Genomic DNA, 18,314 nt, shown 5'->3' with positions numbered 1-18,314 from the left:
TATTGAAGCCAAGTTTATATTGCGCGTTAGGAGGGAACTTCCCTTCTGCTTTTTCATGTGCGAGCTGCTCGTGGGCTTCTCACAACAAAGTGCGCCAGCCTCAGCAGGGGTCATGCTGCATGCTGACCTCTCATGCTGCATGCTGACCTCTCTGGATTTGAATGACCGGCTGCATGCTCTGAAAGAGTGGGTTTGTGGGAATTTTGGCTTGAGGTGCTGAAATGTGATCGGTGGATCTTTTACATTTTGGGCCATTTTGCTGAATTTGAGTCTTACGTTGGAAAAAAAAGAAAGAAGAAGTACTTTTTCATATCAGGCATTCAAAATATAGAAACAGTTCAGTGAGCATAGATTACATTTATTATACGAGTATCATCAAATCAAGTCAAGTCAAATACTTGTATTACACCTATTCATTGCATTTCTGGGGAAAATGTGTTTTTTTGAAAGGGTTAGGACAAAAAGAGAGACAAAAAAAATATTTTTCTTCACAACTCAAAAAATACGTAAGCACAACACAGCAATTTACAGCGTACAAATAGGGTACAACACAAAGAAACATTTACCTGTGTTTGCGCATGTGCACACGGGTGAGGTGACCACCTGCGCACAGGTGAACTGCGCAGCCTTCACCATAGCTTGAAGCGTTGTGGAGAATAAAAACTGGCAGCTACAGACCGGGTCGCCAATAAAAGACAGAAAATGAAGTTTCATAACTGGATTATCTCGCAATGCGTTGGGAGTTAGCATCTCTGTCAGGGTAAGTCCTGTTTATCGTTACAATATGCAGCATATAATGGAGGGAATGAGTGTTTTTATGGAGAAGTGTGACCAGTCATCATAAGTTTGGTGCACGATGCGGTGGTCGTGCTTGTTATTTATTCATTTATTTATTTATTTTGACTAGGTTTGGAGAAGAATAAGTAGCTGCGCATGTCTGACAGGTTACTTAATTTGACGTCATACTTGCCATTTTTTTAAAACAAGTCATCTTTTACCTAATTCTTTTTTAGGGGGTTCACATAAAAAATGTATTTGCATCGCTAAATAAACCTTTACTTTATATATTGATTTATATTTTTTAATCAGTCTATCAATTAAACTATATTTGTGTAGCACTTTTCCTGCAGATGCTTTACATTTATTAGCCTTATTAGGCCTATGGATATGTTAAGTTCTCATTTTCATTTTTCCTTTTTCTTCATTTCAAGTGAGATCAGCAGGCTTTCAGGAAACATGTTGTTTTAGTGCTCACACCTGCCACAGGTGATGCACTCACAGCTGCTTAATTAGGTTTAGGCTTGTTAAAGAAAAATCTATTTAGCCAATCAGATTGCAGCATGTAGACGTGGTGAAAATGACCTGCTGAGGTTCAGAGAGAGCATGAGAATGGAGAGGAAAGGTGATTGAAATGTCTTTGCCAGAGGTTGGATGAGAACGGTCGGACTGGTTGGAGCTGATGGAAGGACAACAGGAACTCAGATAAACACTGGTTCTGACAGAGGCCTGCAGAAGAGTTTCTGAACACACAACAGCCTCCAAGCAGATGGACCACAGCAGCAGAAGAGCTCAGCTGATGCCACTCCTGCCACACACACACTCACCAACATTAGAATTAGAAAATCACTGTTGTATGATATATATGACTTTGTTTTTTCATATGTTTATTTGTTTATTTCCCAGAATTAGTGGAAACAATCACTTTTTTATGTTGACGTTGAAGTGGGCACGTCGCATCATTGGCCCATAAATGAAATGTCTTTTTCAGGATGTTCACCTTTCACCAACACCAGATGTTTATATTACTGACCCATGCCTGCACTTTGGACTTGTTTTTATTATTTAATATGTTCCAAGAATCTGTGGGACAGAGCAGGAAGAACATTAGGTGAAATTGGCTTTACTAAATATTAAGTTTGGCAGTGTATCTTTTGAGTCATACGTATTTCTTAGAGCATTATCAGACATCCTTTAGCATAGTAGGATGAAGGTGTGGATGCTTTGACGGCTGTTTTCCAAGTATCCCAGGCGGGGCTTACACACTATGACTGAGAGGGGCAGGTAGGAACGAGGGCCTGACTCTTGGAGGTTTCCCTCGATCAGGTTGCTGATGGTGGAGCGGTGCACGGTATCACAATGCAGTCCCTGGGAAGCACTCCCCTGCTTCCTCTCATTAACACAGCTCTGCAATGGAAAATCCATCTGGCTGCGTTCACTGTTTGTTTTCGGAAGCTAGCCGTGCCCTGTCTTTGTTCACACTGTCATGCACTTTTCATGCTTCCACTCTTCTCCGCTTGTTTCTTGTGCATTGCTCGTTGTATTTAAAAGTAATCAAGAGGTTGTGTTGTGGCTGAGAGGGTCAGTTCTGAGCACCAGGGCTTGTTTAGTCTAGACAGGCCGCTCTGCTGTTTCTCTGCTGATAACTTGGTCTGAAGTGATATCCCTGCTTTTTGAAATACTGCTGTGACATTTGGTATATTAGAACAGCACATTAGTTTCAGTCTGTAAAATTCAAAATTGCATTTACTTGCATTGATTTAAAGGGCCATTCCACTGGATTCTCCAACAAGCTCTTAGCCTGGCAGGCCTCTTTATTGCAGTGCCTGTTGCCATGGTGAATCGTGGTATCGGCGCTCTATTGATAATGGCTTGTTTATAGACATGGTGCACGTGCTTCGTTTCGACTTGATTGAACTAACGCAGATCAGCTGTACTGAAACCAGAAGGTTTTACATTTAAGGATCGCCACCTAGAAACACACAAGCAGCCACACATGCACACACAAGGAAACAAACACAGAATCATGACAATTGATTTTTTACATTTGAAGAAAGCAATGATGTTGTACCAATGTGTCATGTATATTCACAATTTAATCTGTCTCCCTAGGGAGCTGTGCGAAAAGAACCATGAGTGCAGCGGCATGTTGGGGGTGGCATGGTTTGGACGAACCCCCTCCTCTTCCTCTGCCGGTATCTTGGAGGAAGAGCTGGGCCAGATGCCCTGTTGATCCACTTGGGCAGAAAAAGTGAAACAGTGTGAAGCTTATCTCAGGTATTTAATATCTGTTCAGCTGTCTTTACACAAGATTGCACAACACCTTACAGGCTGTTGAAGAACTTTGTGGTTCTTAGATAAACAAAATAAGTTCATGCTAATAAAATATGAGTTTATAATCTCACAGCCATTAGCAGGCCCAGATGCTAAGAGGCTGATGGGAAAAAAGTATCAATAAAAGGTGATGGTGCTTTAAGAAAACTACAAACTACAAATGATGCTGAAGAGAACATGAATTTTCAAATTTCTAACTGTGACACTAAAGAAAAAGATGTGGACATTGCATAACGTTCATCCTCTGTGCACCATGAATCCATCACATCCATCCACACACCCATGTGGGGCTCCGAACTAATGACTGTATTGACAGATAAATTCTTTTTGCTGGATGACCAACCCATTTGCGTGGCGAGTGTGAGTGTGAATGGTTGTTTGTCTGCATGTTGCCCTGTGATGCACTGGTGACCTGTCCAGGGTGTACCCCGCCTCTCACCCGTAGATAGCTGGGATAGGTTCCAGCCCCCCCCGTGACCCTGCACTGCAGGATAAAGCGGGTCCAGATGATGGATGGGTGGACCAACCCATTTCTGCTGTTTAAAAGGCATGCTTTCAGTCGTAGCAACACTGAGGAGTTCTGAGGAGGTGCATGTCAGCCTGGGTGTTGTGTTAAAATGTCAAACTTTAAGCAGAAACAAACAGCCTGGTACAGAAAGGTTCCAGCACTTTCTGTAAGCAGCCAGCTCTGGTCACACTGATCTAAGCCATCCTCTTGTAAAGCATAGCTCTGTCACCGACACGTTGCGTAACAGCTAAAACAACGTGTTCTGACATGACCCATCATGGCAAGAATAGAGAGAACCTCCTGTCCTCTCCCATGTCCAGTGTACACTGTCTGTCAGGATGGCTGCCCACTTGAACCAAAACAATGGTGCACTTCGTCACTCCTGATGGGATATCCTGATTTATGTTATCTAAAGCGTATCCATCAAGTGGATCTTTATTTAGGTGCAGGGTCCTGCCTCCCCGTGCCCGCTCACCTCCACAGCAGGCCGCACAGACACGCCAACCTGTTTGTTTCGTTATCAACGGCCACATTTAATCATGGCCCTCAGGCAGAGCAGAGGAAGTTCACCTTTGTTCAAGGCAGGCACTATCTAAAATAAACTCTGAACATATCTTGAAGCATTTCTCTCAAAAATGCGTCAACAAATCGCACAAGAATCTGTGATACATCGGATTTGTGCTAAAAGTTACACGGGGTGGATGCACGGACATAAATATTTTGCTCAGGTCTGTGCTGGCCTGATGCCACTCACACTGTAAACATCCCAACCTGTGGAGCTATTTGTTTTCCTTTGTTTAAACTATTTTGACGTCTATATAATAGTGAGAAGAAACAGGGGGAGGCTTTGTTGGTCCTGATTGTCTGTATTTATGTGAGCACATCCCCTGGCCTCACAGACCTGGCCTCATTACAGCAGGACGCGCAGCATCAACTACAACCATGCAGTGATACAGTGCTTTATAAGAGGATGGAGAAAACAACAACTCCAGGTGGGGATGGAAAACCATCGGTGTCTGTCCTGCTAGAAGGATTGTTTGTGCTCCTTTTTTTTTGATAAATTAGACCTTGCATCAGATCAAATATGATTGGCTCCCCCTTCCATCAATAAAATTACAATCCAATTATAAAATTACTACTTGAAATTTGAAATTTGGGGACAACAGTGGCGCAGTGGTATAGCAGTAGTCATTGTATGACACTGCTTGGCAGCAGCCGTGAAGAATTTCCCTCTGGGGTTAATACAGTATCTAAAAAAAAAAAAGTGTTCCCCCACCTCTCATTCAAAGACAAAAACAATGACAGTCCAATCAGCCTCATTGATAAGAAAATATAAGATTACATTAGCATGCGGCTACATTGCATCAGCATAGTAGAAAATGTTTTTTTAAGTAGGTTAGCATACAGAAATCACTGCATCAGCTTCAAAAGCCGTTACAGGACAGCTTGTTGCAAAGAATGAGTTTTATGTGCAACAGTAGAAGAGCTATGATTAGCCCTAAATCGTTTGCTAAGCTGCCCTTACATAGGTCGCCCTGAATCCACAGCCCCATATAAAACAAACTGAGATGCACAGTGCGTTCTGTTGAAACCAGTTTTTGAGCTGCAGTCATCTGTCTGTTGGATCGGTCACTCCCTACTTGCATCAGAAACCTTGGTCCACCAATGAACCTGCTCCTGGCTCGCCTTTCGCAAACTGCACGCCCCTACAGGAGCTGCAGCTTGGCTTCTGATACATGTTTTTTCTGCTTCTATAGCATCACCTTTGAGGGGTAATTGTTCACACAGGCAGGTGCCATGGTAACCAGATAATTAGTGTTATTCACGTCAGCTGTCGGTGATTATAATGTTACGGCTAATTGGTAAAGATTTCACCACCACCTTGTTCTAAGCAGCTCATCCTCACCTGCAAAACGTCAGGTCGGCGATTTAAAGCGTTCTCTTATGTGGCGCCCTCCGCTGGTTGTATAAGCATGTGTTGTGTTAACTCGTCACCATGGTAGCCATGAAAATGGCTGAAGGATTATTGGACATAATTTGCCATGGGTTTAAAGCGTTCTCCAAGCAAAATGTAAGAAAGAAGTGTTGTTTGAACTTGGTCATGACACAGATCAAAGAACATAGCCTGGCTTCAGTATTATCAGCCTCTCCCAGGTATATTTAGTGTATGTAGACCAATGCCAATTTTTTGTTGTTGCAAGTTTAATATACCCCATTATCCTGCACTGTACACTGTACAGACTGTATGTCCTCATCTGTAACTCTTTGGGAGGTTTTCCAGCCTGCCATGTTCCTCCTACATTACAGTTGGGCACAGGGACAGAGGCAGGCCTGTGCTTTTGGCACATAAAGCAGGAAATAACATGCAAAAACTATGGATTTCTCTGTAAGAGGACGGGATGACTTGGCATACTACTGTAATATATATGTTGAACAATGTGTAACTGGTAATGTTGTTTGTATTTCTAGACAGAAGACCATACTCCAGGGTTAATTCCTCTGCAGACAGCTTTGTCTGCTGCCGGTTGCATTTTCTGGGCTTCAGCTAGAGGTTGACACAAACGAGGGGTACATGATGAGAGAGGCGAAAGAAAGAAGAGAGAGCAGGGATGACAGTGAGTGACCGTGCTGTCAGATCTGTTCATGGAAAACAGGGTGGACAAACGGACATCCTTTAAAGGCTGTGTGTTTGTGAGGGAAGTCCACGGCCTCTCCTAGAGGCCTCACCTTTACTCTCTGGGAGGAATCTCTGTTGTTGTAACCCAAAACCAGACAAGTCCTAGTCGAGCTGGTGAAGACTTGGAAATATTTGGATTATCATGTTTGTCATTTAACTGCTTAAATCAGTCCTGATGTCTACAGTAACACACACATGAACATGTATTGTCCACCCCCCACCCCCCACACCTGCCAGTAACTTGTCTCTTCCTACCGCTCACAGCAAATTTATTGGCTCGGGGCATACGCGAGGACGGAAACTACTTTGCATTGCAAGAAATAAGTCTGGAGCAAAACAATGGTTCCTCTTGTGAAATATGGCAACAGGGTCTCACCTTTGGCTTCTTGTGCCTTCTCCCCCAGCTTATTTACGTAAGCAGGTTGTGTCCTGTACCCCCCATCAGGAAGAGGTGTTGCAGGAAACTTAAATCTGAGGTAAACTCTCAGCATTAGACCCCAAAAGAGAGCTTATCTGATCTCAGAGAGAGGTGAAGAAAAGGGTAAACACAAGTGTGACCTGTGCACTAGAATCCACAGGGAGCCAGAGATGGACTCCGCTGGATTTGATTGTTGTTTTCACATTGCTGGCAGGTTATGCTGACCCACAGTGTAGACCGCTCATTGTGTTTAATTCCACGAATAATTATCATTAACCTGCTTTTTGGTGCAAGCAGCAACAACAACACTTTGGTATGGAGTAGAGTTTATTACAGATGTAAAATGTTGTCAACATCTTTAATGTAAACTTGGTCACATGAAAAGTATTCTTGTCGTATCCTTGTTTCAACAGTATTACACAATGGTAGGAGCCAGTGGAGAAACAGAACACTTAGGCTCATTTTTTATTGTTTTATATTATTATAATAATGGCTACAAATAGAGAATTGTAAAGTTGTTTTTCTCAAGTTTACAAAAATTAAAATAGATTAGAATTAATCAAAAAGTGGCTATATATGAAAAACAAGCACCCTCCACATGTTCTCTATATACATTTACAGCCTGTGCTTACTAGATGCTCACTCTAGTGCACATCCACTATAAATGCCTGCACATCAGCCATAGACTCAGTACATTGTTGTCGTCTGGTTACAAGTGATTCATCATGTCTTGGAGTGCAGACTTCTTTGATTTTTTGTTTTGTTCATTTTGTTTTTTTAATGCAAACCTTTTCCTTAACTAGTGAATACAGTTGTGTTGAAATATTAGGATGTTAAGATAAGGTTTGGGTTCATTCTCAGACAAATCCAAATGTCACAAATGGTGCATTCAAGGACAGTAAGAAAGTCTTTGTTCTGTTTATGTTTTTATTGTTATTATTATTATTATTATCATTATTTATGTTTATCTATCTGTTTATGCTGAGCTGTGTCATGGACAGTTTGCATGACTTGCAGCTTGAGTTCCAGTTGCTGCAACTGTTCAGGTTTAGATTAAACACTGGTGTTTACATTAATCACTAGTGTGAATATTTTGTCATGGGACTTGATCACCACACTTTTATAGAGAGCTGTTTGCTATTAACTTATTATTGGAAGTTTTACATAAAGAAGCACAGAAGAAAAGCCCACTTACCTCCATTTAGCTAGATATAAGTAACTGTAGATGTTGTTTTTCATCCTTGGAGTGTTGAATTTCTTCCGATGGTGGACTGTGGTTGCATTCAAAGGTCCACTATTTACCAGCACTATAAGGTACAAATTCCATTGCTATGCTCAGCCATGTTTTGTATCACAAAAATGGCTGCTAGTGTTGTCTGTGTCATGTCAAAAACACAGCTGTGGCTGGCCTCGCAGTCGCTTTGACATAAACTAGTGGTGGTGATGTAGTGTCTCTCTCTCTCTCTCTGTTTCTTTCCTGGTTTTGTATTTGGTACAGTTCACAGTGGTGGAGCTGGCTGACTAGTAGCCTGATGTAGGAGTTCAGATAGTTAGATAGTTGTGTGTTGTGTCTGCAAAGAGGTGAAAGAGAGTAATTATCACCAATTTTAAGAAATGCCCATATTTGTGCCGAAGTCAGATACTTATGTAAAAGCCTTAAATATTGAATATATGAGGCCACAGCAGCTTCTGTCACCCCTTCATGACCTCCACCACTCCCACTCTCTCCATCTTTCATCAGCAGAGAGGTTTGAGCCTAATGACTCCACATCCTCTCTACCCTCCTGCTGACGTTGCGCTCCTGCAAACTTGCCCTCTCACACTCACAATTGGTCTGTTTGGCCTCTGACACATGAACCCTCTTGTCTTTTTTCACTGTCTCTGCTGAGCACCCTGTGTTCTTCTCCTGACTGTGTTACCTAACCGGTCAAAAGCACTAACTGTGTAGAGCCTAAAAAAACAGCTGAAGGGCAGTGGGGCATCTGCCTCGCTGGAACAAAGCCTGGAGGTATTTAGTGTTAAAATAAGGCTCAGTGGTGAAACCTAGTGGCAGACAGAGGTATGGCAAAGCAAGGTATTATTTCTAATGTTTGTCCAATCAGCAAGAGGATTTACTCCCAGTATATAGAGTACATCGTTTAGTAATAAAACAATGCATTCTAGATGCTTTGCCTTTATATCTTACACTCCCGTGACACAATAACCTCACAAACCGTGAGATAAGTGATAATGTCTACACATAAAATATATTATTAATATTATAAATTATTGATGTATTAATTTTGTAGGTTTATCGTTGCTTTTTATTTTCATTTTAAACCAACACAGTTTTTAGAGACAGAATTAGTAACACATTGTCTCCCTCTGGTGGTCTTTTAGAGGCATTACATTACCTCCAGAACGGCCTTAATTCTTGGTGTCATAGACCCAACAAGGTGCTGCACCATCCATTGACATGACAGCATCACACAGCTGCTGCAGATTTGTCAGCTGCACATCCATGATGTGAATCTCCTGTTTCACCACATCTGACTGGTTCTTTATTGGACCAAGATCTGCAGACTGTGGAGGACATTTGAGTGCAGAGAACTCATTGTCATGTTTAAGATGCTCTGATGTTTGTGTCATGGTGTGTTTCCTGCTGGAAATATCCATCAGAAGATGGTTCACTGTGCTTATAAAGGGATGGACATGGTCAGCAAGACTGTGGTCTTTAAACCAGACTCAGTTGGTTCTAGGGGCCTAATGTTCCACAGGCCTCTGTTAGAACAGTGTTGTCTTTCTATATCAGCTCCAGCCAGTCTGACCATTCTCCTCTGACCTCTGACATCAACAGAGAACTGCTGCTCCCTGGATATTTTTTCTTTTTCTGATCATTGACAGTCACTGAGATCACCTTCTTATACTCGTCATAAGTCCAAATTATACATAGATAATATAAATGGTACATTTTAAATATAATCAAAACCTTGGAATATTATAAATATACACAATTATCAGCAAGACAATGGAAAGTAAAGGCAGATACACAGCTTACTAACTTCATGCAAATCAGTTTTCATCGTTATTTCATCACTTTTTTTGTGGGTCACAGATCTGATGCGTGTGGTCAGTTGAGATGAATGTTTAGAGACATTCTAATACTACCTTACCATCGTCCATTTGATCAGCTCACTCAGTGCTACAGCTTGGATAGAGGGCTATCAGTGAGCAGACAGGAGGGCTTTACAATGAAACATGCTGGATCTTCCTGAGGCTTCCTGTAGAACTAACCTGCTATTATAAAGATCATAGTGTAGCCACTGGAGCAAATGAGAGGCCCGAGTGTCTCAGGAATGGGTGGGGAGTGGTGGATGTAGTGACACACCTTACTCTGATCCTTTGAAACAAGCCTCTACAGTGAGGGCTGGTGAAGGGTCAGGAGTCTGGAGAATGATGATGTTGGGGGAAATAGATCCAGGTGAAAGGGGGGAACTCTACTCTACTCTAATTTACTAATTCATAATAAAAACTTAAGAAACACATGGATTTTACAACCCACAGAAACAGCAGCAGCAGAATCAAATCAACACAGCATCAACATTCTCAGTCCTATGGACAGTCTTGTGTCCATTAGGAGAGGGGCACACATTTTGAACCTATTGGATTCTGCCATCCATGTGGATGTTACTTTGACATGTAGCACGTAGCTAAGTATTGGTGCAGACCATGCACACCCTTTCATAGAATCAGTACTCCCCGATGGCAGCATGATAATTCTCACTGTCACAAAACAACACAACAACCACTTCAGGGTGTTAAGTTGGCCTCCGAACCCCCCAGATCTCATTTTAATGCAGCATATATGGGATTTACTGGACAAGTCCCATCCAAGGAGGCCCCTCCTCACAACGTCCCTAGGACTTAAAGGAGGATTCTAACATCTTGGTGCAGATACCACGGCACACCTTCAGAGCTCTTTGAAGTCCATGTCTCCGTGGGTAGTGGATACAGACCTACAAAATATTAATGGTATGGTTGATAGGTGTATTTTGTGAGGTACCATATCAGCTCATAATGTGTTTCCCTCCGCCAACCCCTGAGATAACTACTGAAAGACAAAAAGGTCATTAGTATAAGTAAACCAAACAGGAAGTACTTCATGGACAGTGAGGACAAGTGTCATTCCAGCAGCTGAGGTTATGTCTGCTATATGCTGAGGTTCATTCTTCTCATTCCACAACATTTATCTAGACATTCAGATAATATGTAAGATAACAATTAGAGGGAGAGGGTTCAGGGTTTAATGAGGGCCCCCCACTGCCTTGTTAAATGATTTGCTCTTACAGACAGCAGAGCGTTGGCACCCACAGGAGACCCTGCTCCTCTCCCCGTGCAGCCCTCTCCCCCTCCTCCCCCGCCCTGCTGCCACACCACCCTGGTCCACACACACACCTGGTCTTATCAAAGCAGAGGGCTGCTTCTTGAATCAGAGGTGTGGATGTATGTCTTCGGCCATCTTTGGAGAGTTTATGCTAATTTACGCACAAATCTACGCTGGTAACCGGCTGTGGCTGTGTTGTGTTGGAGCTGTCAGCATCTCTGATGTGGCGCATCTCAGCTGCGTCAAGTAAATTATGATTAGACAGCTCAGACCGGAAGTTTAGAAAACTGGTTTCCAAAATAAAAGGATGTGGCCTCAGAGAATGGAGGCATTAGAGTAGCTATGTGTAATACACTGAATGATTTCCACCAGGTTCTTAGCTCATACAAAGAAACGATTGTTTTTGGATTTTGACTTTTTAATGCAAGCTGTAGCTGATTTATTTTTTATATATATTCTGCATTACTTATTCAAAAGATGCTAAACTTGATCGTTTTTATAGGCTATAAATATTTTATACAGGTTTTTGTGCTTTTAATAGCAGCTTACTAATGTTGAAAATAGTTGATGTATAATTCCATAGGCGTAGCTACCATTATATCAGAGGGGGACGTGCCCCCCCCCCCACACCCCGCTGTTTCGATTGCTCGTGAAAAAAATCTGTCCCACGTGATTCATTAGAAAATAACCTCACCAATGAAATCCACTCCAAGTATTTCTGGTTACCACAGCACTACAATACCGTTACTATAGTAACGGAGCTAACGAAGCCAGGGGCTTTCTTCAAGCGAGCGTAAAACACCGCAAAGAGAACCGTCGAAGCTGGAGGAGGTGACATCAGTGTCCAGCTCATGCTGACTGTTTGTCACATGGACCCAGGTGACGTTAGGTTGATGTTAAATCAACTTAGAAAAGTTGGTTAGAGTTGTTTTCAGCATTAACCCATATTGTAATGAGGCAGGTTAGCTCCTGTTAGCCTGCTAGCTTCAGCCTCTCCTAGCCAGTGCACATAGACACCTGCTCCTATTCTTATCAGCAAGAATAAAATACATAAGCAAGTCAAAATAAAGACATCCATTTTTTTGTAAGTTAGTATTTTTAGTGTTTCAGTATTATCTGCATTAAGTAGAGTTTGGTTCATGGTCCTTTTTGAAACTCAGATGATGAGAAGACCACTGTGTTAAATCAACATGCTGATGTTATCTCATTGATGATATATTTTAAAGCTCACTTATATTGGTTGTTAATTGAAAAGTAATGTGCAATCTCTCCATCTCTTGATATTTTAGGTTGGTACTGAGAGTGAGTCACAGGCAGGGCCAGAGGGCCAGTGGAGGAAGTTCTACTGCTGAGGTGAGTGATGACGGGGAAACAGATATGGAGGCTTTGTATCATCTGTTAGTGTAGTGCCACCAGTGTGGTTGACCAAACTGTTTCTGTTTGTCACCGTGTTTTAAAATCAATGAGTTTTTGTTGAATCTGTCTCTGAAATAGTCATTAAGTGTTTACTTCTGTAGGTAAAATAGTTTAACAACCTGTTAAAATCCACAGGAAATCACAACTACTTCATATTATTATATTTCATAATATACTATATTAATGCTTCCTACGCCACTGATTCTAACAATAATGCGTTATAGTTATGTGCTTTATTTTATTTTACTTATCGTATTTTGCTTTGAACACAGTTTCAAATTCCAAAACTGTAATTTTACAGTTTACAGTTTTGGGCGGAAAAAATGAAAATGTTTAATCTTAAACATTTTCATTTTTTCCTTAAAGTATATTATTGTTTAATCGAATCGTGTTTGATATCACGGAGAATTCTCTGTACACAAACAAAAGGATTATCGTATTCTATCTTTTGACCATGAAGGCTTTTATTTCCAAAAGAAACCCCGGAAGTGTAGTCTCCTGTGCACATTTCTTAACATGACGGTCGTGCGCATCTCACCGACCGGGAATACCGATTTCTGAACATTCCGGCCTTTTCCCCCGCTGCACCGTAAGCTGTGTTTTCCTGCGAGCTGCTGCAAACCGGAGCGGGTTGCACTGGCGTCGCGGGGCTGAACAGAACGATCCCGTCGGTCAGTATTATGACAAACCGGGATGACACACATCCAGAAGGAGCCGTGTTTGTTTTGTATGGCGAAATGAGGCAGGGGGTGGAGAGTCGCCACAGAGACGCTGGGCTCCGGCCAAACATCACCGCATTTTAGCACTTATTCGATGCTCGGGATTTGCATTGCATTGCATCTGCTGCATCGCTGATCGGCCGTTTTTCTGCAGGGTGCATGCTGGAAAATGCAGCTTGTTTGAGGACACCCCCTTTTCCACATATCCATCGCTGCCATGATAGGCAGAGGTCTCCTCTGGACCGCGGCTCGGCCGGCTGGAGAACAGGCAGATTGATTTGGGACGGTGGGTCGCGTCTGCGGATGTTATTCCGCCCGTGGAGCCTGTAAATATCATCCGCGCAAACACAACGTGATTCTAACTCAGGGAAAAAAGGAGAAAGAAAACAACATGTCTTCTCGATCTGCATTACCGCCTGGAAACGACAGGAGTACTGGAGACCATGTAAGTGCAATTACAGTCTACAGCCTGCATTTGTGTGTGTGTGCATGCAAATGATAAATTGTGCATCCTCAGACAAAGATCCCTTCATATGTGCGTCCTGTGGGTTATAGTCTCAGTGCAGATGGGGGTCATGGATGGTGCTATTTTTCCTTGTTAAAGACAGAAATGGCCCTGGAGGTGGTACCGGGCGGACGTTTAAGCAGAACAGGCTCATTTGGAAATGGGCTAACCTTGAGTGTCTGCGCAGGGAAAGAGCTGATGGCAGGCAAACAGCCCAGAATGAGCCCATCCGCATACGATAACGCTCCGCGGATATGCGCAGAAAGCCTGAAAACCAGCCGTCACCTCTTATTATAAGGCTGTGGAGAGATAGTGATGTCACATTATACTCCTTGCTGCTGCTGCTGCTGCTTCTCCTTCTGTGCGTGTGTCTGCGTGCGTGTGTGTGTGTGTATTCCCCCGAAATCTGATGGGTGGGACGAGAGCACAAGAGGCCAAAATAAATGTACAGCGAATATCTGGGTTGTTCGTATGAAGCGAGGGGATTACTGCGTAAAATGATGTGCAGTCCATTGCTGCGCAGCCTACAAAGCGCCCAACCCCAGAGCCAGTGGGTGTCAGACAGCGCCATACATTCAGTACAGTGGAAAACAGTAGCGGCCTGCAGGAAGGCAGGAGGCTAGAAGACGGAATAACAGGTTCTGCATATGTAGAATCTATCTATCTATCTATGCTCCACATTATAGTATCAAAATGGTGACACCACTGATTGACGTTGCATTATGTCATTTTACTGCCCCTAAACACTTCTGGCAAGACTCCCCTCCCATCTGTTTGTTATAGCAGAGCTCTCAGCACAGAAGGATGGTTAAGCCTGTGTGTGTGTGTGAATGTGAATGTGCAGAAGTGTGTAAGTTTACGAGGTGCATGATTGATTGTGAATGCAGATCCTCCATTAGAATGGATCTGGATCTGCTGCCATCGCTGTACAGTTAAGCGACAATAACAGACAGATGAGTGAATGGAGCTGGATGGAATGTTGTCTTGCCATATAGGTACAGGTGAGGCTTGGCTTGATGTGCAAGCGTACAGAGGATTATAATGCACTCTTCTGTCTGTGTGTGTGTGTTTGTGTGTGTTGTTTTTGGGACTAGTGGGTTGTGGGTCCAAATTGGCTCTTGGTGGGGCGTGGGAAAATGAATGCACGGAGAGGAGAGGGAGTGTCAGAAGGTGGGACTTCCGTGGCTGCGTGGTTGTGTGTGTGTGTGTGAAGCTGAGAGCAAGATAACATGTTGGGAGGGTGGAAGTGTGATGCCTCAGGGCCTGAAGCTGGCCAGGGACCACTGTGCCGGCATCTGCTCCCTTTTTTTTTTTTTTTTTTTACTCTTTTTTTACCCGATATCCTGATTTCTTTCCTCTCCCTGCCTCCTCCATCTTCCTTGTCACATGACAGGAATCTGCTTCACGCTAACAAGCTGTGTTTGTGTACATGCACAGTGTCTCTTCTGCTCTGGTTCCTTGCTGAAAAAGATCAGTGACTCAAACTCAGGTCTCCCATCAGTGGCGCACAACAATGCTCCCAAGCACTGAGGTCCGGAATCGAGTGTGAAAGCTTCAGGGCTGCCACACGTTGCAGCAACAGCATTGTCTGCATCCTCTGTCACAGAGCATGAAGACATCCTTCAGCAGTCAGTAGACCTTGAAAAGAGATGATGCTGAACCCAAAATGGAAACAATATGTTCTGAGTGCTGGACAACAGCTGTTAGCACACAAATGAGGGGCATGTATTCACATTCAGCTCAGCTCATTTTTGTCTTTATGAAGCCAACATCTGGTGGAATTACTGTGATATTGCAATAACATATCTGTAGATTACTAATAAGAATTATGTGCAGTAGCTTCATGTTGTTTGGTGAACGGTACGCAGAGCCAGCAGGGACTAACCCAGATTATTTTGGTTCTGGAGACCATCAGTGCCCCAAGGCTGCTGGTGTTCCTGGAGGTCCCTGCTCCTGCTCTGTGTGATACAGGTGTTTGGACCATCATCAGTAAACATCCTCTTCCTCTTTATCCTCTTTAACCTCCTCCTCCTTCATTTCCTTCCAGCATGTGTCACTGGGGGCTAGCCGCTCAGACAAGCCCACCAGCCAATCCAGCCGCTCGCTGGGTGCCCGGTGTAGGAACTCCATCGCCTCCTGCTCCGACGAGCAGCCTCACATCGGCAACTACCGTCTGCTCAAGACCATCGGCAAGGGAAACTTCGCCAAGGTCAAGCTGGCCCGCCACATCCTGACGGGCAGGGAGGTGAGACGCGGGCGGGACCACAGGGTGGGAGGAAGAGGGGCCTATGAGTAGATGATAGGAACTGATGTTAGGGGCGTGAGTCTTCGTCATTAGCAGATAATTATTTAATCCTAATTTAATCTTAAAAACCAGAGATTATTCAAAAACAGTCAATTTTACATTCTGAATGCAAATGTATAAATAATATAGGATTTATTCTGCACGTGGTAACTTATGTCTACATTTATAATGAATAAATCAAATATTCAAGCTTTAGAGATGAGTTGTAAACCATTAAGAACGACTGGTTGGTATGCTAGCTTGTACAAATACATCTCATATGACCATACCTGTGGACTGATTTCACACAATTTTGATAATGCTTGTATGATATTGTGCACTGTTATGTTGTAAAATAGGGTAAAAGGGATGTTATATAATTAGTTTCAGGATGGATTTTTTTAGGCTGTGTCCCTATGATCCCTGAAACACTTTTTTTTCTTCAGAGATTGGCAGAGAACTATCATTATAGCCTGGGTTAGCTGTGCCAATTCTATTCAGCAGGGATTAGAACCACTCAAATTTACTTGACTGCAGCTTGTTGAAGTAAATGTTCAGAGTGGCCACAATCTGCGGTTTAGTAGGCAGTGTTTAGGGTCTGCATATGTGGATGTTAAAAAGAATCGATTTATACATATGAATCAGTTTTTTCTCATCAACTCCTTCTCGATGTGTCCTCCAGGTTGCAATAAAAATCATTGACAAAACTCAGTTGAACCCAACCAGCCTACAAAAGGTGAGTTTTTTCCTCATATTGTGTATCTTCAGAAACGAACCACTGGTCTGTCTGTTGGGTGTGGGGGCTGGGTTTCAGGTTTATCCTCAGCTGCCTCCCCCCCCCTCCCTCAGAAGGGGCAGGAAGGAGAGAGCAGCTGATGGAGAGAGGGAGAAAGAGAGAGGGCTCATGGGATGTGATGCTGTTTGGCAGGTGCTAGGAACTGGATGGGAGCGAGAGGAGACCTCTGCTTCAGAGATGATCTCTCGGCTCTCTCTGAGCTAATCGCTGCCCTGAGAGGGGAGTGACTCATCTCGGAAACCGCGGTCAACCAACCCGTGTTTTCTTCTTTTTTTTGTGTGTGTGTTCTTAATTTGTAGTTGCCTAAAATGCATGGTTGTACATAACAAAGAAAACGCGACTGATATCGATATTGTATCACTTTTAAAGGTTGACTTTATACCAGTCGCCTTGTTTTCTCCAGTTTTAGCGTGTCTAGCCTGGATTGTGGACACTTGAGGTTTGTTGCGCATGAAGGTCAGGGACAGATGGACACTCGACTTAGATCCAGGGACTGGATTCATTAACATGTAGAGTGGGAGATATCCAAACACAACACGGTGACACAGTTTCTCATAAACAAGCCGTGTGTGCATATGTGGAGAGAGTGCACGTCAAATGCACTGTTCGCACAATAACAATCCTTTCCTAAATCTTTAGACTGTCAAAGTCTGGTAGAAAGTTACAGCCAGCACCTGTTTCTGTGGACGCTGATACGTGTGTCATCCAGGGAAAACGTTATCATCTGTCACTTCCTGGGTAGGAGAATATTGGGCCAACATGTGCCTCTTGCAGCTGGATCTCAAAAACTATAACTTTTGAGTAAAAGACCATTAATACTGTCATCAGGCAACGCTGCAGCCCATATGCACATGTGGGCCAAAGTGTCAGCAGCATTTAGCCTTAAGTCTCTGCTTCCCTCTCTCTGCTTTCACCTCCTTCAGCCTGCATAGGCGCCTCAGCCTGTGGGCAAGCAGTGAACAAACCAGAAGGATCAAATCAGGGATGAAATAATTGTGCTCTATATATTTATATATGTGAGTGGAAGAAGCCTGTACGTCTTGCTCCATGCAGAGAAAACCCCCAGACTGATCTTTATAAGGAGAAGCAATGCCCAGAAAATGTATTTTTCATTTGACTTTATTTTGGTACCTAATCTTCTGTGTGTGTGTATCCAGCACAGCAGTAGCAGTGACCTTGAGTTGTAACAGTATTATCAAGGCTTTTGTGCACAAATGCAAGTTCTCGTTGTTTTCCTTTGCCTTTTTGATCAGCGGCTTCCTGTAATCCTGATACTTTGACTCATCTTTTTTTTTTTTGGTGCTTATATCATGAGAGAAAATAGATTTCCTTTACCTTACCTGGCAGGAGTATAACCCGCTTTGCAGGAACTGTAATCCCGACTCGTATGTGATCCCATCTTCCTGCCCGCCTGCTTTTTTTGGACCGCACTGGCTGCTGTTGAAGAAGCAACAATGGTGCGACATTTAGGACGGGATTGAAGGGAAAAGGAAGCGAGGGATTGGCGGCTGATTGGT

At 43.2% G+C, this 18,314-nt stretch overlaps 1 protein-coding gene across 1 annotated transcript in view; it reads left to right on the top strand.

Annotated features, from left to right (window-relative positions):
* Positions 1 to 2,935: 2,935 nt before the first annotated feature.
* Positions 2,936 to 18,314, top strand: part of mark4a (MAP/microtubule affinity-regulating kinase 4a) — a 31,037-nt gene continuing 15,658 nt past the window's right edge. The window contains exons 1-5 of the mRNA XM_028421043.1: positions 2,936 to 3,054; positions 12,367 to 12,430; positions 13,367 to 13,657; positions 15,765 to 15,962; positions 16,684 to 16,737. Coding sequence (XP_028276844.1) covers positions 13,604 to 13,657; positions 15,765 to 15,962; positions 16,684 to 16,737 — 306 coding nt within the window. The 5' untranslated portion in view covers positions 2,936 to 3,054; positions 12,367 to 12,430; positions 13,367 to 13,603. The remainder of the gene's footprint in view (positions 3,055 to 12,366; positions 12,431 to 13,366; positions 13,658 to 15,764; positions 15,963 to 16,683; positions 16,738 to 18,314) is intronic.

Source organism: Parambassis ranga, chromosome 14 (genome assembly GCF_900634625.1).
Source record: "Parambassis ranga chromosome 14, fParRan2.1, whole genome shotgun sequence".
Lineage (NCBI taxonomy): Eukaryota > Metazoa > Chordata > Actinopteri > Ambassidae > Parambassis > Parambassis ranga.
The sequence above is the reverse complement of the archived record's forward strand: the minus strand, read 5'-3'. Positions and strand labels throughout refer to the sequence as shown.